General features: G+C 40.9%; 1 protein-coding gene across 1 annotated transcript in view; it reads left to right on the forward strand.

The window, feature by feature from the left end:
* The first annotated feature begins 2,140 nt into the window (after positions 1-2,140).
* LOC110445273 (laccase-2-like) overlaps positions 2,141-26,861 on the forward strand; it is a 27,475-nt gene continuing 2,754 nt past the window's right edge. The window contains exons 1-12 of the mRNA XM_021489795.1: positions 2,141-2,495; positions 3,337-3,437; positions 6,139-6,284; positions 15,047-15,155; positions 15,865-15,980; positions 16,126-16,232; positions 17,726-17,874; positions 18,054-18,221; positions 18,525-18,649; positions 22,686-22,828; positions 23,227-23,297; positions 23,723-23,849. Of these exons, the coding sequence (XP_021345470.1) occupies positions 2,249-2,495; positions 3,337-3,437; positions 6,139-6,284; positions 15,047-15,155; positions 15,865-15,980; positions 16,126-16,232; positions 17,726-17,874; positions 18,054-18,221; positions 18,525-18,649; positions 22,686-22,828; positions 23,227-23,297; positions 23,723-23,849 (1,609 nt within the window). The 5' untranslated portion in view covers positions 2,141-2,248. The remainder of the gene's footprint in view (positions 2,496-3,336; positions 3,438-6,138; positions 6,285-15,046; positions 15,156-15,864; positions 15,981-16,125; positions 16,233-17,725; positions 17,875-18,053; positions 18,222-18,524; positions 18,650-22,685; positions 22,829-23,226; positions 23,298-23,722; positions 23,850-26,861) is intronic.

Genomic DNA, 26,861 nt, shown 5'->3' on the forward strand with positions numbered 1-26,861 from the left:
CGTGTATATAGAGGATAGAGCAACAAATAGGAGAAGCACTGGTTTAGAGTTACTTCCCTTTGCAAGGTATTCACAATTCATTTTGATACTATGCGTTCACAATATCTGGATGACAACATTGGTTAAGTGTAGGAACGGTAGTGTATACTGTATAGTACAGGAGTGTATCACTAGCCACTGTTATTCTATAAAACAAACAGATATATTTGTCTTCAATGTTTATTCATAATTGCGCTTTTAGAAATGATATTTTTTACTGATACTCGTTTTTGCTCAAGTGTAAAAGCTTTCAACTGACATGCTGTATTGCCTGTCTTTGATGTTCCACTAGGAATGAGGGAAATGGGGGATAAATGTACAAAATAGTAACCGAGAAAGAAGCTATGAATTTAAGTTTCAGCGCTGACCCTATACCAACTGATATTACACACATATATTTACAATCTTCGCTCACAACTTTGGACATCAATCGATCAGACTGAGATTGGGGCAACAGACGTTTTGTTCTGTTTTAATGGTCGGGCAAAACCGAGGTCCCTTTGCTTTTGGGCGCAGAAGGCGTTTGCCTCCCGAAAAATACACTTAAATGTTTATGAAACATTTTCCAATTATTTTCAAATATTTAGAGAAAATACGAAGCAGGATTTAAGTTAATCCTTTTGTTGTGATTTCTGAGAGGGAGGTCACTATATCTGGCTTTGTTGGGGGTCATTGATCTAGAGCCAATACGAAGCAGGATTTAAGTTAATCCTTTTGTTGTGAATTCTGAGAGGGAGGTCACCATGTCCGGCTTTGTTGGGGGTCATTGATTGGGGGACATTGATCTAGAGCCGAAAACCAAACGCCAATATTAAATACGACATTTTTTTATAATTTTAATTTTGAAAGGATTTTCAGCATTACAAAATATCTTACAAAAGTAGATTCCACACTCACATGTTGATTCTTGTAACTTTATATCTTGCGTAGACCAGATAGACTGTATCTGTATACCCAATTTCCCATATCTAATTATTTAAATGCCTAATTTATTTTTTAATTCAATGCATTGATTTTTTACATATATTGCACCGTAATATTTGTCTTTAAAGATCATGCAAGAAAACAACAACAGAAAAACACAATACGACATTCTTGTTTATCTATCTAATTAATTATTATAAACTGTTTCGCTACAGATAAAATCTTAGTAAGTTTATTTTATGATATAAATGTGAAACAGTCAAGTACAATACTCCGTTACAGAGTTTCTTCCGGACTGAGGCTGATGAATTAAAGATTTCCAGATTCGTTGGTAAGACAGAACATTCTTCCATCTCGAACAGGTGTGTCCACTATTTTGAAAGATCTTAATTTCTTTGTCTATTACCTAGAACGAAGACAAATCACTACAAGCGCTCACTCAGTCAATGGCAGTACGTCTAGGCTCAAGCTAAACATTTTATAATTTCGCTTCTATGGTTGAGATCTTTCTGTTTTACTGTTAACTAAAGCTGCATTAATGTCTGTTTTATATTAAAATAGATATGACGTGAGTTGTTAAGTTTATGTGTAATTTGTTGAATCTAATCTTTCTGTCTATCAGCGACGGGTGAGGGAGAGATAACTCTCATCACACATCCGGTATGTGACTCTCAGTGCGGTTGATAAAAACGGCCTGAATTGTGGACTTGTCACGTACGCATCGAGTATGACATGATCTTCTGTTATTTTCTTTTTGTCCTCAACAATAACACAGACAGAATACATATATTTTTCTTCGTAAAGATTATAATAATGAACTTGAGGTAGATAAGCATGTAGATTACGGTAAATACCAATATAACTGTTACATGTGTTTTACATGGTGACACTTTTCGTGAGGATAAACGTTGGCGAAGTCGAGTTAATAAATATAAACATTAAAAACAAAACTCCTTCCAAATTTGTTAACTTTCCTATAGGAAATCAGTTTAAAGGGGTAAATATAATCAACAACAACAATAACACTACGTATATTGATCTCGATACCAGACATCAATGAAAGTTTTCACGTTTTTTTCGGCGAAATGATTTTTATGCAGCTTGCATCACTGATTGGACCATATGATTTGTTCTTATCTATAATAAATACAAATGTGTTTACAATGCGATAGTTGACACCCGGTACAGGTATCACGGTGATAGTGGGACGCTGGACGTCCAGGGACCGTTGGGTGTATATAAACACAGGAGTAAACCGTTAAATATTCAGTTGGAAACTTTCAAGATGAAGTGCTACATCAGTTGTATTTCATTGTTGTTCGTTTGGTTACCGTTTGCTGTCGGGTTTGAACAGGAAGTGGTCCCAAAATGTGGACCGGAAGTGGAGATTTGTGAGTTTGAATGGACGGTGGAATACTTGGAGACAATGGTTGTCTACGGGGAGGGCGGGACCGGAAACCCGGTAGTGAGTCGAAATGGATCTCTTTTCAAACGAACTGGATGTGACGACTACGAGCCACTGACAGAAGCAGGTGAAATAACTATTATTAGATACATCCATTATCAAAAAAAAAATATGATGAAAAGTCATTCGAAAAAAATATAATGATTAACTAAAAAATATGTTTATCCAATACTCTGCTCATCGGTGTTTTTTTTTAATATTTCACAATATTCATTACGTGTATAATACATCACCCAATGTGACCCCATAAGGAACAACACCATGACGTCACAAAACACACGAAAAAGTGGGGAAAATGATTTTTCAAGTCTTATTACTATAAAACTTACAATTAAACAAGTCTTGACCATACGATAGATACAACTTTAAACTCGTACCTATTTATTCTAACATCTGTATCAGACTCGTTGTAGCTCATCTTTTAATAAAAGAAAACATAAGGAATGAGAACTCATTTGAATTCCTCTATTTGAATGGTAAGATGTGGAATGCATAACTTAAATTGCCGACCTCGGTCTGAGCCCCCTTCTATGTCAACTATTGTTCCGTTCATCCAGCCTCGATCGATTCCAGGTGTCTTTGCGTAAGACCTCTTGATGCAGAACTTGAAGAAATGCAACTTTGTCTGCTAAGTAACGTAGAAAGGCAAAGTACACAGGAAGACAATTTATGACTCGTGACATGTCCGGCAGGTCTAATCGCCCAGCCCAAATGCCAGCAACCTTGTTCACTACAACACCGTTATCGCTTTTAAAAGAGGCTTTGAAATGTTATGGTCAGTAACCCAATGACCTCACAAAGACCGTGCTTACACTTAGTATATCTATGTGGCGAGTACCTTGATACATTGTGCAGATATATGTTAGGTAGTCCGCTAATAAAAAATATTTTATTTTCATTGTTTTTAGAAATGAAAAATACTATCATGGCTGACGGTAGTTACAAGGTCGTGTATGCCATAAATGGTCAAGTGCCCGGACCGTCCGTTGTGGTATACGAAGATCAACAGGTAATACTTTAATCAGCAAAACTAAACTACCCTAGCATCCTTTTCGGGTTTTCACATCTCAGCAGAATTCAGACTTGCTGGCGGTTCTATGTATGGATTGAACGTTATTTTTAAATATTCATACCGGCATGAAAATTAAAACAACGCCCGTTCAATCCAAATATTTACATTTTTACTTTAGAACAGCTTTTTTTTATTATTATTATTCATTTATTTACTGCGTTTTGTATATGCGTCGTCCTATAAACGACATGTGCGTAATAGCCATATTTAAATGAAATTGGCGCCAATAATTAACCGTAGTTATTTGAGTGTTTGACGCAGTGGCATTTCTCCATGTTTTTCGAAGCGAAGCGACAAGACTCTCATAGAACAATGTTAATTTATGACGTTATAAGTAACCACGTGTTACATCACGAGAGTTTTTGCTTTCATTCTCAAAAGCTATAGTGGCCTGCAGAGCAAAGCGTTGAATGTGCGTGGTAATATGACTCAGGCATGGCCTGGAGAGAGCGAAGCTCGTACATTTGTTCCAATAGTATTATACGGTATTCTTTTTGAATCGTAACATACCCATTTTTTATACTTACAAAATGTACCTGTAATTGTTTTTTTTATAATATACTTGAATCTGTTGCTGGGCAAATCATTCATCCTTGTACTTCTGTGTGCTCTGTTTTAGAATGATCCACATTCACACTACACTAATATGACGCTTCACATGTTAGTTTGAAGTTGACTGATTGTACTACAGTACTACTAGACCATATTGATAGTAATAGAATCATCATTTTGTTCTTTTTTTATCCAAGACTACCAGTATATACCCCCTCCCTCTACTTATGTATGTTCATTATAATATGTATTATTTTTTTATTCAAACAAATGCCATTTGAAAAAAAATCATAAAGTAAACATGATAATGTGAGTTGTAGGCAGAATGTTTAAACAAATGGTTTGAGCTGATATGCCAATTCATGAAGGATGTATCCGTTTTTAATTTAAATATATTTAGCATGTTAGACACAGCAGGTTAGGGACTGTCACGTCTCCAACCACTATAAGTATAAAATGAAGATTTTAGATTTCTTTTTAATAATTCAGATAATCCATGTGAAATGATGAAATTTAATGTTTGTACTGAGTATATACGTTAAAAAATCCAGGTATCTACTGCTGTAGATTCCTCCTCTTCATCATCGCTGTTGTCATAAAGTTTTTGTAGATACCCAGAGATGGATTGGCATATCAGCTAAAACCATTTGTTTGCAAGTGAAGTTTCTGGATGGACACCATCGTATAACTTTGTGTAATCATTCTTTGTGATATCTTTTGTTCGATTTTGACCATGTTTTCCTCGATGTTTGATTGATACCCTTATTATGTCATTGTCAAATTTGAGGGTCAAAGATTTTGTGTTGTGTTCAGTGATGATTGTGTTGATGGCATTGATGTCAGTTTCATGATGGACTTATTGTTCTTGAGTCAATATTGGTGTTAAATGTGGTTGAATACAAATAATTGCCATCACCAGGTACATCATATGCAGAATAGTTTTGATTTTTATTAGAAATGGTTGCTGACAGTCGTAATTATGCAATCTGTTAACAAAAATAAAAGTTGTGAAAATATAATGTTTCTAATTCTCTTCTTTACTGATATTCATAAAGCATAGCAAACTAATGTGTTAACTTCAATGTCTAATCAAATTCTGTAATGATTTTTACAGTTGAACGGAAGTACAAGTTGTCAAGCGTTTAAAGTTTATATTTATCTAAAATCAATAAAGACATTTACTGTACAAAACTGTACAGATAATGTTTGTCTTTTTTAAGTGATTGTTAATTTGGTTGCATTAGATGAAACTAGATTCAATAAATTGTACAAGCAGATCAAGCATTGAAATTCCACAGTTTTAGTTGTAAAATCTAAAGGTAATATCACAAATTTGGATCAAATAAAATTTCAACAGAAACGATCCCCAAATGGAAAAATTTAGACGACCTGTGAACTTTGACCTCGTCAATGAACCAAGCGACCTCGTCATTGACTCTGCTTCGTACATACTCGGGTATTTCCGCCCTAGTGGGAATGTGTTACGATCGATTATCAATATTTAGATGGAAAATGTGTATGTTTAGAAAGTTGTCAGTATCAAATTATCTATTTCTTTCCAAAATTTAAGCTAATTTAATCGACGGTAATATAGTTTGTCATCTTATCACATTATTACGCACTCTTCGACGCCATCAGCTTGTGGTATTCATGTAAGCTTTTTAATGATCATGACAATCATTTCTCTTTTCGATACAAAAGGAAAGAAAGCGTGGAAATAAACACGCCCAGTGTATTGAATATGGTCAATATTTTTTTTTAAATTCGTTGGTTCGACATAATTTTCCTGCTACGTTAAATGTCGCTTTATTATTCGATTAGGTATATTTACGGTCTCCATGAACCGGAAGAGGTCACCGGAAGTACGAAAAGTTTCTAGGCTGTAGCTGTACGATTTAGTGATGGAAGTTTGGATCAGATCTATTTAAACGCACATATTACCGGTAAAGAGCTCCGCTCGGGTGCCTGAGAGCTTCGCTCTTATGAATTCGAATCGAAGAAATGATGACTACATCAAGGCGATCAGATCAGTTTTGACTGACTGTTGGAGACCTTTATCACGTGTTTGTATTGTTTCTTGTTTAAGGTGGTTGTGAAGATCCAGAACAATCTTATGTACGAGGGAATCACGATACACTGGCACGGCATGGTACAGTGGCTGACACCCTGGATGGATGGGGTGGGGACCGTGTCCCACTGTCCAATCAACCCAGGGGAGAGCTTCACGTACAGGTAAATGGCCGGGGCTAGGGGTGGGGACCGTGTCCCACTGTCCAATCCACCCCGGGAGAGCTTTACGTACATGTAGGTGGGCGGGGCTAGGGGTGGGGACCGTGGCCCACTGTCCAATCAACCCCGGGAGAGCTTTACGTACATGTAGGTGGGCGGGGCTAGGGGTGGGGACCGTGTCCCACTGTCCAATCAACCCCGGGGAGAGCTTCACATACAAGTAAATGAGCGGGGATAGGGGTGGGGACCGTGTTCCACTGTCCAATCAACCCCGGGGAGAACTTTACGTACGGGTAGGTGGGCGGGGCTAGGGGTAGGGACCGTTTCTCACTGCCCAATCAACCCCGGGAGAGCTTTACGTACATGTAGGTGGGCGGGGCTAGGAGGGGGGACCGTGTCCCACTGTCCAATCAACCCCGGGGCGAGGGGCTAGAGACGGGGACCGTGACCCACTGTTGAATCAACCCCGGGGAAAGCTTCACATACAGGTAAATGACCGGGGCTAGGGGTGGGGACCGTGTCCCACTGTCCAATCAACCCCGGGGCGAGGGGCTAGAGACGGGGACCGTGACCCACTGTTCAATCAACCCCGGGGAAAGCTTCACATACAGGTAAATGACCGGGGCTAGGGGTGGGGACCGTGTGCCACTGTTCAATCAACCCCGGGGAGAGCTTCACAAACAGGTAAGTGGGCGGGGATAGGGGTGGGGACCGTGTTCCACTGTGCAATCAACCCCGGGGAGAGGGGCTAGAGACGGGGACCGTGACCACTGTTCAATCAACCCCGGGGAAAGCTTCACATACAGGTAAATGGCCGGGGCTAGGGGTGGGGACCGTGTCCCACTGTCCAATCAACCCAGGGGAGAGCTTCACATACAGGTAAATGGCCGGGGCTAGGGGTGGGGACCGTGTCCCACTGTCCAATCAACCCCGGGGAGAGCTTCACATACAGGTAAATGGCCGGGGCTAGGGGTGGGGACCGTGTCCCACTGTCCAATCAACCCCGGGGAGAGCTTCACATACAGGTAAATGGCCGGGGCTAGGGGTGGGGACCGTGTCCCACTGTCCAATCAACCCCGGGGAGAGCTTCACATACAGGTAAATGGCCGGGGCTAGGGGTGGGGACCGTGTCCCACTGTCCAATCAACCCCGGGGAGAGCTTCACATACAGGTAAATGGCCGGGGCTAGGGGTGGGGACCGTGTCCCACTGTCCAATCAACCCCGGGGAGAGCTTCACATACAGGTAAATGGCCGGGGCTAGGGGTGGGGACCGTGTCCCACTGTCCAATCAACCCCGGGGAGAGCTTCACATACAGGTAAATGGCCGGGGCTAGGGGTGGGGACCGTGTCCCACTGTCCAATCAACCCCGGGGAGAGCTTCACATACAGGTAAATGGCCGGGGCTAGGGGTGGGGACCGTGTCCCACTGTCCAATCAACCCCGGGGAGAGCTTCACATACAGGTAAATGGCCGGGGCTAGGGGTGGGGACCGTGTCCCACTGTCCAATCAACCCCGGGGAGAGCGGCTAGAGACGGGGACCGTGTTCCACTGTCCAATCAACCCCAAGGAGAGCTTCACGTACAGATACGTTGGTGGGGCTTGGGTGGGGACCGTGTCCTACTGTCCAATGAACCCCGGGGAGAGTTTCACATTCATGTAGGTGGGCGGGGCTAGGGGTAGGGACCTTGTCCCTTTGTCCAATCAACCCCGGGGAGAGCTTTACGTACATGTAGGTGGGCGGGGCTAGGGATAGGGATCGTGTATCACTGTCCAATCAACCCCGGGGAGAGCTTTACGTACAGGGTAGTGCTTAATAATTTCAGGTGAGGTTTTTGAATTGAGGTTGTGGATATATACTACTTTCAAACTATTTCACTATATGTAGATATTGTGGAGGGGCTGATAACAAGCCCTATCTGTATTTTGTACTGAGGCACCCTAACAATGTCAAGGTATTTATTGGCTGTAGGTATCCGGGTATATATGTATATTACTCGTGTCACGGATCACGCTATCATCACGCTTTAACAGAAGGTGAAGAGGTGACTCTGGTATACCGGTGTGTCACCAGCTCACTTCCTAGTCAGCTATATATATATATACATAGCTAGTTAACAACGGACGAGGCTTCAGGTCATGGCACGATTCTTTCACACAAGTCCAGTTTAGACAACTCTCTACACATTTACTTCTATATCAGCATGTGATTTTAAATTTGTTTACATACTGTATGCGCATATTTTCAATGAGAACGATTTTACCAAATGATGATTTATTTCTTAAAGAATTTTATTTCCGTACACATATTTTACCATAGAATAGCAATATCAGAGTTCAGGAAAATCTTCAAGTATTTATTCAATGCTTTCCTTTTGAAATCGTTAATAACAATACTAATAATAATAATATACAACATTTATATAGCGCCCTATATAATTTGTAAAATTACTCTAAAGCGCTTTACAACATATGGATAACAGTATTAGTTATAATTGTAAAACAAAAACAAAGGCTTACAATAACTTGTATACATTAAGCAAGCAGATAATCATCGCAATGTGCACATCAATGAATAAATAAAGGGTGGTATTTACATGACGTCTTTGCAAAGAGCCTAAAATGCAGACGTTAACAGGTGAGTTTTGATGTCCTTCTTGAATTTGGCCAGGGTATTTAACTTTCTAATAGCAGATGGTAAGCTATTCCACAACGTGGCCGAAACCCTCCCAAAGCAAAGGTTTCCATAGGTCGCAGTACGAAATATTCCATAGGTCGCAGTCCTGTTAAGTATAAAAGTAATTGTAAGCCTTTGTTTTTGTTTCACAATTATAACTAATACCATTATCCATATGCTGTAAAGCGCTTTAGAGTAATCTGTTAGAAGTGTTTGGCTCACCTATATGTGATCCATTGGCCATCATAATGTGTGGCACCTTGTCAAAGGCATTGGACGCTCCAAATCCGCAATACTACATGTATATTTACTGTCGAGATCGATTTGGTCTCGTAAGATACTCTGGCTGGGAATCCGTGTTGTCCTTCAGCTAGTATCATACAAATCTCTTTTTTTGTCCATGTTGTTTATGCTATGAACGATATATTCTAAGATACTACATGAGGTAGAAGCCATAGACACTGGCCTGTATTTTGAAGCCATGGACACTGGCCTGTATTTTGAAGCCGTGGACACTGGCCTGTATTTTGAAGCCATGTACACTGGCATGTATTTTGAAGCCATGGACACTGGCCTGTATTTTGAAGCCATGGAGACTGGCCTGTTTTTTGTAAGATACAATTTAAGGTGGACGCCGTGGACACTGGCCTGTATTTTGAAGCCATGGACACTGGCCTGTATTTTGAAGCCATGGACATTGGCCTGCATTTTGAAGCCATGGACACTGGCCCGCATTTTGAAGCCATGGACACTCGTCTGTATTTTTAAGCCATGCACACTGGCCTGTATCTTGAAGCCATGGACACTGGCCTGTATTTTGAAGCCATGGACACTGGCCTGTATTTTGAAGCCATGGACACTGGCCTGTATTTTGAAGCCATGGACACTGGCCTGTATTTTGAAGCCATGGACACTGGCCTGTATTTTGAAGCCATGGACACTGGCCTGTATTTTGAAGCCATGGACACTGGCCTGTATTTTGAAGCCATGGACACTGGCCTGTATTTTGAAGCCATGGACACTGGCCTGTATTTTGAAGCCATGGACACTGGCCTGTATTTTGAAGCCATGGACACTGGCCTGTATTTTGAAGCCATGGACACTGGCCTGTATTTTGAAGCCATGGACACTGGCCTGTATTTTGAAGCCATGGACACTGGCCTGTATTTTGAAGCCATGGACACTGGCCTGTATTTTGAAGCCATGGACACTGGCCTGTATTTTGAAGCCATGGACACTGGCCTGTATTTTGAAGCCATGGACACTGGCCTGTATTTTGAAGCCATGGACACTGGCCTGTATTTTGAAGCCATGGACACTGGCCTGTATTTTGAAGCCATGGACACTGGCCTGTATTTTGAAGCCATGGACACTGGCCTGTATTTTGAAGCCATGGACACTGGCCTGTATTTTGAAGCCATGGACACTGGCCTGTATTTTGAAGCCATGGACACTGGCCTGTATTTTGAAGCCATGGACACTGGCCTGTATTTTGAAGCCATGGACACTGGCCTGTATTTTGAAGCCATGGACACTGGCCTGTATTTTGAAGCCATGGACACTGGCCTGTATTTTGAAGCCATGGACACTGGCCTGTATTTTGAAGCCATGGACACTGGCCTGTATTTTGAAGCCATGGACACTGGCCTGTATTTTGAAGCCATGGACACTGGCCTGTATTTTGAAGCCATGGACACTGGCCTGTATTTTGAAGCCATGGACACTGGCCTGTATTTTGAAGCCATGGACACTGGCCTGTATTTTGAAGCCATGGACACTGGCCTGTATTTTGAAGCCATGGACACTGGCCTGTATTTTGAAGCCATGGACACTGGCCTGTATTTTGAAGCCATGGACACTGGCCTGTATTTTGAAGCCATGGACACTGGCCTGTATTTTGAAGCCATGGACACTGGCCTGTATTTTGAAGCCATGGACACTGGCCTGTATTTTGAAGCCATGGACACTGGCCTGTATTTTGAAGCCATGGACACTGGCCTGTATTTTGAAGCCATGGACACTGGCCTGTATTTTGAAGCCATGGACACTGGCCTGTATTTTGAAGCCATGGACACTGGCCTGTATTTTGAAGCCATGGACACTGGCCTGTATTTTGAAGCCATGGACACTGGCCTGTATTTTGAAGCCATGGACACTGGCCTGTATTTTGAAGCCATGGACACTGGCCTGTATTTTGAAGCCATGGACACTGGCCTGTATTTTGAAGCCATGGACACTGGCCTGTATTTTGAAGCCATGGACACTGGCCTGTATTTTGAAGCCATGGACACTGGCCTGTATTTTGAAGCCATGGACACTGGCCTGTATTTTGAAGCCATGGACACTGGCCTGTATTTTGAAGCCATGGACACTGGCCTGTATTTTGAAGCCATGGACACTGGCCTGTATTTTGAAGCCATGGACACTGGCCTGTATTTTGAAGCCATGGACACTGGCCTGTATTTTGAAGCCATGGACACTGGCCTGTATTTTGAAGCCATGGACACTGGCCTGTATTTTGAAGCCATGGACACTGGCCTGTATTTTGAAGCCATGGACACTGGCCTGTATTTTGAAGCCATGGACACTGGCCTGTATTTTGAAGCCATGGACACTGGCCTGTATTTTGAAGCCATGGACACTGGCCTGTATTTTGAAGCCATGGACACTGGCCTGTATTTTGAAGCCATGGACACTGGCCTGTATTTTGAAGCCATGGACACTGGCCTGTATTTTGAAGCCATGGACACTGGCCTGTATTTTGAAGCCTTGGTCACTGGCCTGTATTTTGAAGCCATGGACATTGGCCCGCATTTTGAAGCCATGGACACTCGTCTGTATTTTTAAGCCATGCACACTGGCCTGTATCTTGAAGCCATGGACACTGGCCTGTATTTTGAAGCCATGGACACTGGCCTGTATTTTGAAGCCATGCAGACTGGCCTGTTTTTTTTAAGATACAATTTAAGGTGGACGCCGTGGACACTGGCCTGTATTTTGAAGCCTTGGTCACGGGCCTGTATTTTGAAGCCATGGACATTGGCCCGCATTTTGAAGCCATGGACACTCGTCTGTATTTTTAAGCCATGCACACTGGCCTGTATCTTGAAGCCATGGACACTGGCCTGTACTTTGAAGCCATGGACACTGGCCTGTATTTTGAAGCCAAGGAGACTGACCTGTTTTTTTTAAGATACAATTTAAGGTGGACGCCGTGGACACTGGCCTGTGTTTTGAAGCCATGGACACTGGCCTGTATTTAGAAGCCATGGACACTGGCCTGCGTTTTGAAGTCATGGACACTGGCATGCAATTTGAAGCCATGGACACTGGTCTGTATTTTGAAGCCATGCACACTGGCCTGTATTTTGAAGCTATGGGCATTGGCCTGCATTTTGTAAGATACAACTTAAAGTGGACGCCGTGGACACTGGCCTGTATTTTGAAGCCATGGACACTGGCCTGTATTTCGTAAGATACAACTTAAGGTAGACGCTGTGGACACTGGCCTGTATTTAGAAGCCATGGACACTGACCTGTATTTTGAAGCCATGGACACTGACCTGTATTTTGAAGCCATGGACACTGGCCTGTATTTTGAAGTCATGGACACTGGCATGCATTTTGAAGCCATGGACACTGGCCTGTATTTTGTAAGATACAACTTAAGGTGGACGCCGTGGACACTGGCTTGTATTTAGAAGCTATGGACACTGGCCTGTATTTTGAAGCCATGCGCACTGGCCTGTATTTTGAGGCCATGGACACTGGCCTGTATTTTGAAGCAGTGGAAAATGGCCTGTATTTTGAAGCATTAGAAAATGGCCTGTATTTTGAAGCCATGGACACTGGCCTGTATTTTTAAGCCATGGACACTGACCTGTATTTTGAAGCCATGGACACTGGCCTGTATTTTGAAGCCATGTACACTGGCCTGTATTTTGAAGCAGTGGAAAATGGCCTGTATATTGAATCCCTGGACACTGGCTTGTATTTTGAAGCCATGGACACTGGCCTTTATTTTGAAGCCATAGACACTAGCCTGTTTTTTGAAGACATTGACACTGGCTTGTATTTTTAAGCCATGGACACTGGCCTGTATTTTGAAGCCATGGACACTGGCCTGTATTTTGAAGCCATGGACAATGGCCTGTATTTTGAAGCCATGGACACTGGCCTGAATTTTGAAGCCATGGACACTGGCCTGTATTTTGAGGTTTGTAATGATCTCCTAACTTGACATGGGTTTCCTGGCAGCTTTTTGCCACTCATATGTGATCCAACCTTCGCTTAGTGAGGTTGAAACGATGACGGTTATGATCGAGTATAGTTTATATACGTATTCCTTGAGGAAACTAGGGTGAACAGGGTCCAGACATGTCGCCTTATGTGGATTCAATAATGTCAAGAGATTGTGAACACCTCTAGGACAGACAGATATTGGTAGCTTTGATGCCAATATACCGTGATACGGACAGTGACGCTGTCTGTTTTGTGTGGTGTACACTTTAATTCAACTGGGTGCTGAGGATTTGTGTTTCGGTTTTATCGTTAAGAAGGAATCCATCCTGATGCTTCAGAGGTGGCACTCTAGTTGGGTCCTGTTTCGTGCTCGTAATGTAGATCCACGGTTTTCCATAGTGTCCTGTTTGATGTCAGCGTAGATGATGGTGTTTATGTATCTCTCTGGGCTTACCTTGGTTCCTTCTGTAGCAAAGTACTAAGATACTGGTATCCCCGATCCCGATCTCAATTGTTCTTGGTATTTTTTGCCCTGTTGTCCTTCCTTTTCTGATTTGACAGATTATTTTTCAATATTTCGGGTTGTTAAACGGTTTAAGTGCCGGTTAGATAATATTATTGATGGTGCATACATGGTGATGGGATCAACCTCACATTATCCAAGTGGTATTCTCCAAAACACATTAAGCAAATCTTTTTTCTGGATTTTGTAATCTCGGCTCGGGTAGCCTCGCTGTCTGCTTTTGTCCGGAGGCGTAATTCCCCTCTACACATCATGGCCAGTCTTTGCGTGATGGTGGAACTGGCCTACACTTGGCTACCAATATTTGGTGAGATGTTAGTGATATATCTAGTATACCGTCTTTCCTGGTGTTGAATGTAACCTTCTGTTCCAGTGGGAAATAGTCTGCCGGGTTGATCAACTGTGTGTATAGTGTATAGTTATATGGATGTCCAGTAGTCGTATTGGTCGACAAGTAAAATATTGAAGATTAAAATGGCTTTCTAAAATGAATACAGATGTCTTGGTGTTTTGCGAAGTTTTATCATGGACCCATGGCTGACGACGTCAAAAATAAGAGATATAAAGATACATTTGTCATTAAATAAAAGCCATTAAATTTTAAAATATTATTAATATTCTTGGCCTCGCTTTAAGCAATATGTTTTTGCAAAGCGACTGAGCCACCACATTGCCGCCACTTTGGATTGTTTGACCGTTAGTGGTTTGGCAGAGTTGTATGGACAGGAGCGGTACAAATGTGACACAAACACGTTAACGGTGAAGTTAACAAATATAACACGGTTTGACTACAACGTTCATGTTGTCACGTAGACCACTATCGACAGTCGTGTATCAGTTAACAGGTGATACTACGGTCATCTCACCAGCTCAGGTGTTGTGACGACAGAATTCGTCCGATAATGTGACGACAGAGTTCGACAGGTGATTAGGAGGTTATTCAAAATGAAATCTCCCTAAAATGACATAAATACTCTAACACAGTGATATGACAATCCATCCGGCCACATCTGGCAATGGAGTAACGAGACAAATGTTCGGGACGCTGCCATAGAGAAAGAGTAGGCAAAAAAGAAAGACAGCTCTTGCAAAAATTTGGTTGAATCTACTGTAAAAGTATTTCTATTTCATCGGAATCTCTCAAAGAACGTCTGTAACCAGACAAATTGATACTGATTGTGGTAACAATAACACAATACGCTTAGATATAAGTATGGGTTAATTATATCCCAAACGCCCTCGTTTTTGGTTGACCTCTAGAGTGATTGATAGCCTGCTGATAATGCACAACATTAGTTATGACGTATGTGTGTTTGTGACGTAGGTGGATGGCTGACCCCCATGGGACTCATTGGTATCACTCTCACTTGGGAGTGGAGCGTACTGACGGCCTAGCCGGGGCCCTAATAGTCCTGCCAAGGCCTGAACCAGAGGTTAGTTGTCTTGATTTTACTTTTAAATAGGAAGGGAGATAACTATCTTTAATATGTCTAACGTTCTAAGGGTATCGGCGTGACCACAGAAGAGTTGTATCTCATACGAGTTATTCGGCGGATATTATTGGTCGAGAAAAATAACGGAACATGTATGAATAATGTTTAAGTCGGATTAACTTGTGAAAAAAACATGCAAAAATAAATGAATTTACAAACTGATTCTATTCATAAATGAGATTTGTTCCCAAACATGTAACTGGTTTTGGCCATTTACCGTGGCTAAATGCAGACCTATTCAATTACATACATATAATTGCTGCCAATGACACCTACAGATTCTGATATTTACTTTGAAGCTCGTCCCAAAAATATAGCAGCAATACAAAGCGTGTAACACCAATGAATTTCAGAGATCACGTTACCTTGGCGGTCTTGACGCTCGCGGTCACGAAGCATATAAATACATCCATATTTTCTAAAACCCTTTCATGTGAAAATAAACCTGATAATTTATCAACAATCGAGTCAAATCATCATCATTGATGCCATTGACTAACTAAAAAACCGAAATATCGACTCATATTATACTGTCTAACAAAATCTATGTTTGCAGTGAGATATAGCTTCTCAAATAAACGCCAAACTAGGATGCCGCGAGACAGGTGATAACAGTTGTTATTTATAACTCTATGTTTACGTTTTGTAGACAGAGGAGAAGGTCGACGAGTACACATTTGAAAAGGACTACATCGTGTTTCTGCACGACTGGTTTCCGTTCCATTCCATTGAAATCAACAGAGAGTTGGCCTGGGGTCTCACGAGGCAAGTAGAATAATGGTGGCGCGTGTTTCCGGTCCAAGACCGCAGCAGTTTATATGATGATCACAAAAAAATTGTACAAACTTCGTGTGGAATGCACAAGTTTGTAAGTTAAGAAATGGAAAATAACTTATTTTTCTATTTTCAGGTATGCCTACGGCTTAAATGAATCCCAATGCTATGACACGACGTCCAGTACAGATGGAGGCGGTGTGGGGTTCACACCTTTCGAATCAGGACTCATCAATGGGAAAGGTACATCTTCAGTAAGAATGGTGTATTTGAGCATATTGCTAGCGGGGGACTAACGTAAGATGTATAAACTTCCACATGTTTCTAGCGGGGGACTAACGTAAGATGTATACGCTTCCACATGTTTCTAGCGGGGGACTAACGTAAGATGTATAAACTTCCACATATTTCTAGCGGGGGGGCTAGCTACGTAAGATGTATAAACTTCCACATATTTCTAGCGGAGGACTAACGTAAGATGTATAAACTTCTACATGTTTCTAGCGCGTGACTAACGTAAGATTATAAACTTCCACGTATTTCTAGCGGGGGACTAATGTAAGGTGTATAAAATTCCACATGTTTCTAGCGGAGGACTAATGTAAGATGTATAAATTTCTACATGTTTCTAGCGCGGGACTAACGTAAGATGTAAAAACTTCCACATATTTCTAGCGGGGGACTAACGTAAGATGTATAAACTTCTACGTATTTCTAGCGGGGGACTAATGTAAGGTGTATAAAATTCCACATGTTTCTAGCGGAGGACTAACGTAAGATGTATAAACTTCCACATGTTTCTAGCGGGGGACTAACGTAAGATGTATAAACTTCCACATCTTTCTAGCGTGGGACTAACGTAAGATGTATAAACTTCCACGTATTTCTAGCGGGGGACTAATGTAAGGTGTATAAACTTCCACATGTTTCTAGCGGAGGACTAACGTAAGATGTATAAACTTCCACATGTTTCTAGCGTGGGACTAACGTAAGATGTATAAACTTCCACATATTTCTTGCGGGGGACTAACGTAAGATGTATAAACTTCTACATGTTTCTAGCGGGGGACTCACGTAAGATGTATAAACTTCCACATGTTTCTAGCGGGGGACTAACGTAAGATGTATAAACTTCCACATGTTTCTAGCGGGGGACTAACGTAAGATGTATAAACTTCCACATGTTTTTAGCGGGCGACTAACGTAAGATGTATAAACTTCCACACCTCCTAAAAGTGATGCCAATGTCCCGGTTTCAGGGAAAATTCAGGAGTAAATAGCACCAAGTAAAAAAATCAGTTTCTAACAAAGGAAATGCAAATGATAACTTTCACTTTTAGAAGTCCATATTCGCGAAACTTACCAGCGATGGTGTTAGTAGTAGCAGAAGTGTTAGTACTATTTTCCCTGTCAGTGTCTACAAGACTATGTACATCGTTCAAAAATTTTCCAATATTTTATCTGAGTAGAGCAGTACCTTTTAATTCCTACTGTAAAATACATTTTTCCACTTTCTGTTTAATTGTGGTCTAACATAGCAATGTATAGGGAAGTGTAAAATATCATATTTCCACGAGTTTTATCATATATTTACTGAGTTGTGGATCTAAACACTCAAAATAGTTGTTCTCATTGTGTCTATGTCAACCGATAACCTACTGACAGACATCTCACGTGAGGTGGTAGAGAGTAAAACGTCCCTATTATTTACATACGTTACGTCATTTCCTATTTAGGCCACACCTTCCACAATTCATTCAATGCATCTAATGCCGACCTCGATGCGCTACCGCTGGAATGGTTCGAGGTCAAGAGGAACTCTTACTATCGTCTCCGGTTGATCAACGCCGGGATGTTGTTTGCCTTCCGGTTCTCTATCGATCAGGTAGATAACTTTTCATTTAGATGTTGTTAGTAAAGACGAAACATTGTTAAAGGTAGCACAAGGACAAATGTAACAAAACCCATTTAATATTTAACAATATAACATGTTTGAGCATAATTGTATATTGTACATATCATATCAATAATTCCAGTATAATGTTCACGACATTCCTATCACAGCACGACGTACAAATTATCGCTGTCGACGGAAATGACGTAGTAACCATGGCGGCGGAGTCGATCATTGTCAATGCTGGCGAGCGTGTCGACATCGTTCTCTACGCAGGTGCACACCAAGAAAATTTCTGGATTCGAGGAGAAACGCTAGAGGCTACTGCTAACGGAGAGGTAGGATAATTTGAATAAACACAAACTTAAATCAATCAGTGTCAGTTTGACTAATTTTTCATTTAATCATGGTTTATGAATGGATAAGAGTTAAATACAGCATGTTGTCTTTCATTGTATTCATACATTAGTCAGAAAAGGTAGTTCTATAAATATTACTACGCCTTGTCAGAAAGTAGTCCCTTTCGTGTCATATGATAATTCTTCATCTGTTGATTAATTGTTATTCATTGTTCATTAGATTTTTTTGGATTCTTATTTTATTTTACCTCCTTTTATTACTACGCCATGTTGTACATTCAGGAAGTAGTCCCAGGAAAGGCAGTTGCAGTGCTCCATTACTCTGGTGCTAACAAAGACCTACCGACCACCGAGAGAGATGTCTGTACCGAGGAGGATCCGTGTAGGGTCATCAACTGTCCGTTTGGGTAGGGTCAACAACTGTCCGTTTGGGTAGGGTCAACAACTGTCCATTTGGGTAGGGTCAACAGCTGACCATGAGGGTAGGGTCAACAACTGTCCTTTCGGGTAGTGTCATAGGGTCAACAACTGTCCATTAAAGTAGGGTCAACAACTGTCCATGAGGGTAGGGTCAACAACTGTCTATTAGAGTAGGGTCAACAACTGTCCATAAGGGTAGGGTTTACAACTGTCCATTAGAGTAGGGTTTACAACTGTCCATTAGGGTAGGGTCAACAACTGTCCATTTGGGTAGGGTAAACAACTGTCCATAAGAGTAGGGTTTACAACTGTCCATTAGAGTAGGGTCAACTACTGTCCGTTTTGGTAGGGTCAACAACTGTCCGTTTGGGTAGGGTCATCAACTGTCCATTAGGGTAGGGTCAACAACTGTCCATTTGGGTAAGGTCAACAACTGTCCATTCGGGTAGGGTCATCAACTGTCCATTTGGGTAGGGTCATCAACTGTCCATTTGGGTAGGGTCAACAACTGTCCATTCGGGTAGGGTCATCAACTTTCCATTTGGGTAGGGTCATCAACTGTCCATTTGGGTAGGGTCAACAACTGTCCATTTGGGTAGGGTCACAATCTGTTCATTTGGGTAGGGTCATCAACTGTCCATTTGGGTAGGGTCAACAACTGTCCATTAGGGTAGGGTCAACAACTGTCCATTCGGGTAGAGTCACCATCTGTCCATTAGGGTAGGGTCACCATCTGTCAATTTGGGTAGGGTCACAATCTGTCCATTTGGGTAGGGTCAACAACTGTCCATTAGGATAGGGTCACCATCTGTTCATTTGGGTAGGGTCACCATCTGTCCATTAGGGTAGGGTCAACAACTGTCCATTCGGGTAGGGTCAACAACTGTCCATTAGGGTAGGGGCACTATCTGTCAATTTGGGTAGGGTCAACAACAGTCCATTAGGGTAGGGTCACCATCTGTTCACTCGGGGAGGGTCACCATCTGTCCATTAGGGTAGGGTCAATATCTGTCAATTTGGGTAGGGTCAACAACTGTCCATTAGGGTAGGGTCACCATCTGTTCATTTGGGTAGGGTCACCATCTGTCAGTTTTGGTAGGGTCAACAACTGTCCATTAGGGTAGGGTCACTATCTGTCAATGTGGGTAGGGTCAACAACTGTCCATTAGGGGAGGGTCACCATCTGTTCATTTGGGTAGGGTCATCATCTGTCCATTTGGGTAGGGTCAACAACTGTCCATTCGGGTAGAGTCACCATCTGTCCATTAGGGTAGGGTCAATAACTGTCCATTAGGGTAGGGTCACCATCTGTTCATTTGGGTAGGGTCATCATCTGTCAATTTGGGTAGGGTCAACAACTGTCCATTAGGGTAGGGTCACTAGCTGTCAATTTGGGTAGGGTCAACAACTGTCCATTAGGGGAGGGTCACCATCTGTTCATTTGGGTAGGGTCAACATCTGTCCATTTGGGTAGGGTCAACAACTGTCCATTCGGGTAGGGTCACCATCTGTCCATTAGGGTAGGGTCACCATCTGTCCATTTGGGTAGGGTCAACACCTGTCCATTAGAGTAGGGTTTACAACTGTCCATTAGGGTAGGGTCCCCATCTGTCCATTTGGGTAGGGTCAACACCTGTCCATTAGAGTAGGGTCAACAACTGTCCATTAGAGTAGGGTCACCATCTGTCCATTAGAATAGGGTCAACAACTGTCCATTAGAGTAGGGTTTACAACTGTCCATTAGGGTAGGGTCTCAATCTGTCCATTAGGGTAGGTGCAACAACTGTCCATTAGAGTAGGGTCAACAACTGTCCATTAGAGTAGGGTCAACAACTGTCCATTAAAGTAGGGTCAACAACTGTCCATTAGAGTAGGGTCAACAACTGTCCCTTTGGGTAGGGTCACCATCTCATCAACTTTCCATTTGGGTAGGGTCCCCATCTGTCCATTCGGGTGGGGTCATCAACTTTCCATTTGGGTAGGGTCCCCATCTGTCCATTCGGGTAGGGTCAGCAACTGTCCATTCGGGTAGGGTCAATAACTGTCCATTAGGGTAGGTGCAACAACTGTCCATTAGACTACTGTCCGTTTTGGTAGGGTCAACAACTGCCCATTAGAGTAGGGTCAAAAACTGTCCATTAAAGTAGGGTCAACTGGGTAGGGTCAACAGCTGTCCATGAGGGTAGGGTCAACAACTGTTCATTAGGGTAGGGTCAATAACTGTCCATTAGGGTAGGTGCAACAACTGTCCATTAGGTTGGGTCAATAACTGTCCGGTTGGGTATGGTCATCAACTGTCCATTAGGGGAGGGTCACCATCTGTCCGTTTGGGTAGGGTAAACAACTGTCCATTAGAGAAGGGTCAACAACTGTCAATTTGGGTAGGGTCATCAACTGGCCATTTGGGGAGGGTAAACAACTGTCCGTTTGGGTAGGAATATCTACCATCTGTTCATTCGGGTAAGGTCACCATCTGTTCATACGGGTAGGGTCAACAACTGTTCATTAGGGTAGGGTCACCAACTGTTCATTCGGGTAGGGCCAACAACTGTCCATTAGGGTAGGTGCAACAACTGTCCATTAGACTACTGTCCGTTTTGGTAGGGTCAACAACTGCCCATTCGGGCAGGGTCAACAACTGTCCGTTTGGGTAGGGGTAACAACTGTCCATTTTGGTAGGGTCAACACCTGTCCATTAGAGTAGGGTCTACAACTGTCCATTAAAGTTGGGTCAACAACTGTTCATTAGAGTAGGGTCAACACCTGTCCATTCGGGTAGGGTCAATAACTGTCCATTAGGGTAGGTGCAACAACTGTCCATTAGGGTAGGGATATCATCTGTTCATTCGGGTGGGGTCACCATCTGTTCAGTCGGGTAGGGTCACCATCTACAACTGTCCATTAAAGTTGGGTCAACAACTGTTCATTAGAGTAGGGTCAACTACTGTCCGTTTTGGTAGGGTCAACCACTGTCCGTTTGGGTAGGGTCAACACCTGTCCATTCGGGTAGGGGCACCATCTGTTCATTCGGGAAGGGTCACCAACTGTCCATTTGGGTAGGTCAACAACTGTCCATAGAGTAGGGTCAACAAATGTCCATTAGAGTAGGGTTTACAACTGTCCATTAGGGTAGGGCCACCATCTGTTCATTCGTGTAGGGTCAACAACTGTCTATTAGAGTAGGGTCAACTACTGTCCGTTTTGGTAGGGTCAACCACTGTCCGTTTGGGTAGGAATATCTACCATCTGTTCATTCGGGTTGGGTCACCATCTGTTCATTACAACTGTCCATTTGGGTAGGTCAACAACTGTCCATAGAGTAGGGTCAACAACTGTCCGTTTGGGTAGGAATATCTACCATCTGTTCATTCGGGAAGGGTCACCATCTGTCCTGTCCATTTGGGGAGGGTCACCATCTGTTCATTCGGGTAGGGTCAACAACTGTCCATTTGGGTAGGAATATCTAACTTATAAACATTATAACATGTGGTAAGTATTCTCTCTCCGAGATATTCTTCCAGGTTTATCAAGCCTTTGTAGATAAATAAATCCCCATCATATATACTCATATAGATTTACTTATATTACATGCATTTTCCTTAATAGATAACATGATCTTTATTATCAACATTTAGGAAAATAACTAAGACAAATTTCCGGGTATGTACACACCTAATATAAATCAATCGTATGTGTTATTTTGTCTAATGAAGGCACTAACAATAGTTATTTTTAAGGAAATGTGTACTTATAACAGCAAAAAGTACAACATTTAGACGTAAAAAAGGGTAGATTATGGTAACGTTAAATTTTGACATTTTTCATTCATTTTCAGATGAAAGAAATCTCAATGGTGTTTACCCCTTTTTGCGAACGAAATATTAACCCGATTTCATAACCGATCCGTCCAAAAAAAACGTAATTGATCTCTTATTAAGTGTCTGTATGGAGTCGTATTGAATACAACCACAGAACACATCCTTACAGTTCAGAATAACTGTATGGTCCTATTTGACTTTTCAGAGAATTTCCTCAGAGCTATCATCGTGTGTGTATGCCAATATCTGACCTGAAGTCTACTAAGGAGCAGATGGAGGTACATCCAGTGCCCCCGGCGGAACCTTCAGAAGAATTCGACGAAGTATTCGTCAATTTCCATTTTTCTTGTAGGTAGAAAACCCTTATGGTTTTTTTTTGTTTTTTTTTTAATTCTTCGCAAATAAAAAGTGGTTTATTTTGACTCACTTAAACTTCATTTCCTGGGCAGACTTGTCAAATGTCTCTCCATAACGTAAAGGACATTAACGATTGAGGTCTTGCATTATGTATAGCATTGATTTCATCTCATGTTTTCTGTCAGAGGATGACGATTCAGAAGTTGCTGGTTTGAAATAGATATACACGCTAACAACACACTAGAAATCGCTTCTAATTCATTTGAAGCTAAATACACAAACAAAATTTAATAATTTAAAAGGTCACCCTTTCAATCTTGTATGATTTAACAGTTTCTGTTTCCCGGATCGTACGGATATCCCTTATGTATTTTCGGGTATATTTACAGCCGGCGCAGATGTTCCATTTACACCGTCTGTCAATGGGCATAACTACATTCCCTTCTCCGCCCCACCTCAGGTAAAGTCATTCAGATCAGAATAATCCTGCTGAAAAATAGCACGTTTTCAGGTTTGGTACCGTTTTGTAAACAATCACTTTTTTCTGTTTGATATTGCGTCTCTTCAGTGTTAATAATTCCTTTTCTGTTCATGTTTTTTTCAGAGGGAAGAAAAACCATGTAATTAGAAAAATAATACAGAGTAGAGGAATTAAAAAAAATCTGCATTTTGTATCCTCTGCAGTTAATGTCGGTAAAACTTTTTTCATTAACGTTTTTTTCAAACATAATTCCATAATACTTCTCCAAAATTAAGGTCTGGAGCCCTTGACAGTACCAACATTTCCCTGGAGAAATTGTGGCATTATAACGAGGTTTCAGTTAACACATTAACCAAGGCAACTATACATAAACTATGATATTGAAATGGTTTTCTGTTTTGTAGATCTACCCAATAGGGAACGATACGCATGCGCCCTGTGATACCCAGGACTGTGGTGACAACTGTCACTGTTCTTACAAGATAAAGTTAGAACTAGGAAAAACTATACAGCTGGTCTTCTTAAACCAAGGTACAGCATCTATCTACTCTAATATACTGAAGTTAGAACAGGGTAAAACTATACAGCTGGTCTTCTTAAACCAAGGTACAGCATCTATCTATACAAGTATACTGAAGTCAGAACTGGGAAAACTATACAGCTGGTCTTCCTAAACCAACGTACAGCATCTATCTACACAAATATACTGAAGTTAGAACTGGGTAAAACTATACAGCTGGTCTTCCTAAACCAAGGTACAGCATCTATCTACACTAATATACTGAAGTTAGAACTGGGTAAAACTATACAGCTGGTCTTCTTAAACCAAGGTACAGCATCTACCTACACAAATATACTGAAGTTAGAACTGGGAAAAACTATACAGCTGGTCTTCTTAAACCAAGGTACAGCATCTATCTATACAAGTATACTGAAGTCAGAACTGGGAAAACTATACAGCTGGTCTTCCTAAACCAAGGTACAGCATCTATCTACACAAATATACTGAAGTTAGAACTGGGTAAAACTATACAGCTGGTCTTCCTAAACCAAGGTACAGCATCTATCTACACAAATATACTGAAGTCGATTTTCGAATATTTTCGCGTGTTGTTGGCAGAAAATACATTTAGATTTAACAAATATTGCTTTAAGTCAACAAATATTAAACCTATACTTACGAGGACTACGAAGATCTATGAAAAATGACGTTTTCTTGGTAGTTAAATTGCAAAGGTACAATTACCTGTGAGTGTTACGTACATTTTACAATTACCTGTGAGTGTTACGTACATTTTACAATTACCTGTGAGTGTTACGTACATTTTACAATTACCTGTGAGTGTTACGTACATTTTACAATTACCTGTGAGTGTTACGTACATTTTACAATTACCTGTGAGTGTTACGTACATTTTACATTACCTATGAGTGTTACGTACATTTTACATTACCTGTGAGTGTTACGTACATTTTACAATTACCTGTGAGTGTTACGTACATTTTACATTACCTGTGAGTGTTACGTACATTTTACATTACCTGTGAGTGTTACGTACATTTTACAATTACCTGTGAGTGTTACGTACATTTTACATTACCTGTGAGTGTTACGTACATTTTACATTACCTGTGAGTGTTACGTACATTTTACAATTACCTGTGAGTGTTACGTACATTTTACAATTACCTGTGAGTGTTACGTACATTTTACATTACCTGTGAGTGTTACGTACATTTTACATTACCTGTGAGTGTTACGTACATTTTACATTACCTGTGAGTGTTACGTACATTTTACATTACCTGTGAGTGTTACGTACATTTTACATTACCTGTGAGTGTTACGTACATTTTACATTACCTGTGAGTGTTACGTACATTTTACATTACCTGTGAGTGTTACGTACATTTTACATTACCTGTGAGTGTTATGTACATTTTACAATTACCTATGAGTGTTACGTACATTTTACAATTACCTATGAGTGTTACGTACATTTTACATTACCTGTGAGTGTTACGTACATTTTACATTACCTGTGAGTGTTACGAACATTTTACATTACGTGTGAGTGTTACGTACATTTTACAATTACCTGTGAGTGTTACGAACATTTTACATTACCTGTGAGTGTTACGTACATTTTAAAACTACCTGTGAGTGTTACGTTTTAAGTTTAAGTTTTTTATTTCCGAATGCAAATCAGCATATAGGTTAATTGATACATAGAATACAAAACATATTTCAAATTTTCAAGATGGCGGAGGACAATTCCATATAAGCAATTATCACATAAAAAGAATACATAATTTAGCAATATTACTACACGAGGGTTTTTCTTTTGGCGGTAGCATATTTTAAATACAGACCCAATCTACGTAATGTTTTAATACTTTTACATGACAATAATTCAATTAATTTATACACACTGGGGCATCGGAAGTAATATTGCTTAATGTATGTGTTTCTCAATACAGAGTAAGCAGGACAAATAAGAATAAAATGTATCTCATCTTCTAAATCATTTTTGTCACAGGCAAAACATAATCTTTGACCTCTCGGAACCCCATTATAACGTCCAGATTCGATATTAAGGGAATGCGCCTGCATGCGATATTGACTCAACATTTTTTTGGTATTAAATGTTAAAGGCTTTACTAAATAGAATTGCATATTAAAAGTATCGACAAGATGTCTATATAAATAACATTTAGAAGATGTTTCAAACGCACCACGTAATTCCTGAATAAATACGTCATGCAGACGTTGGGTATACATTTCCACAAATTGTTTTTCATTTGGAACATATTGAACATCCCAAATATGATTAAAACCCATTCTATATAAATCATTTTTAACATGATAAACCCAGTTAAGTTTACAATTCGGCTTTTTGACATTAAGCTCAAGTAGTGCATCATAGCATGCTTTTAGTACACAGTTATTTGTATTCAAAATATTTAACCAGTATTTAATTATAGCTACTTTGCGCTTTATATGTAAGGAATAACTTCCTGTCTCAAAGTAAACCATAGAACTATTGACGGTTTTCTTAACGTTTAATAAATCTTTAAGAAAGAGAAGATGGACTTTTTCGATTTGCGGCGATAAACAATTACCCCATACCTCACATCCATAGTTCAGTATGCATGTCACATATGTATCAAACAAAGATAATTTAGTTTCAGTATTAAGGATAAAATCTTTCATTCTTCTTTTTAAAAGATAAAAAGCATTCCTGCCTTGAGATGCCAACGTGTTTTGTGCTACGGTGAATCTTCCATTATAATAAAAAACTAATCCTAGATAACAAAATTTGTCCACTATCTCAATTGACTTGCCATTAAACGTCCAGTTTTCAGTAGGTAAGATTCTTTTACTTTTTCTAAAAATTACAATTTTAGTTTTATCATAATTAACAGTTAAATTCCATTTATCAGTGTAACATTGCAGACAATCTAGCATGTGCTGAAGATTGTTAACATCTTCCGAAAACAAAACTGTGTCATCGGCATACATTAACATAAACAGATTAATCA

Source organism: Mizuhopecten yessoensis, unplaced genomic scaffold (genome assembly GCF_002113885.1).
Source record: "Mizuhopecten yessoensis strain PY_sf001 unplaced genomic scaffold, ASM211388v2 scaffold2159, whole genome shotgun sequence".
NCBI lineage: Eukaryota > Metazoa > Mollusca > Bivalvia > Pectinida > Pectinidae > Mizuhopecten > Mizuhopecten yessoensis.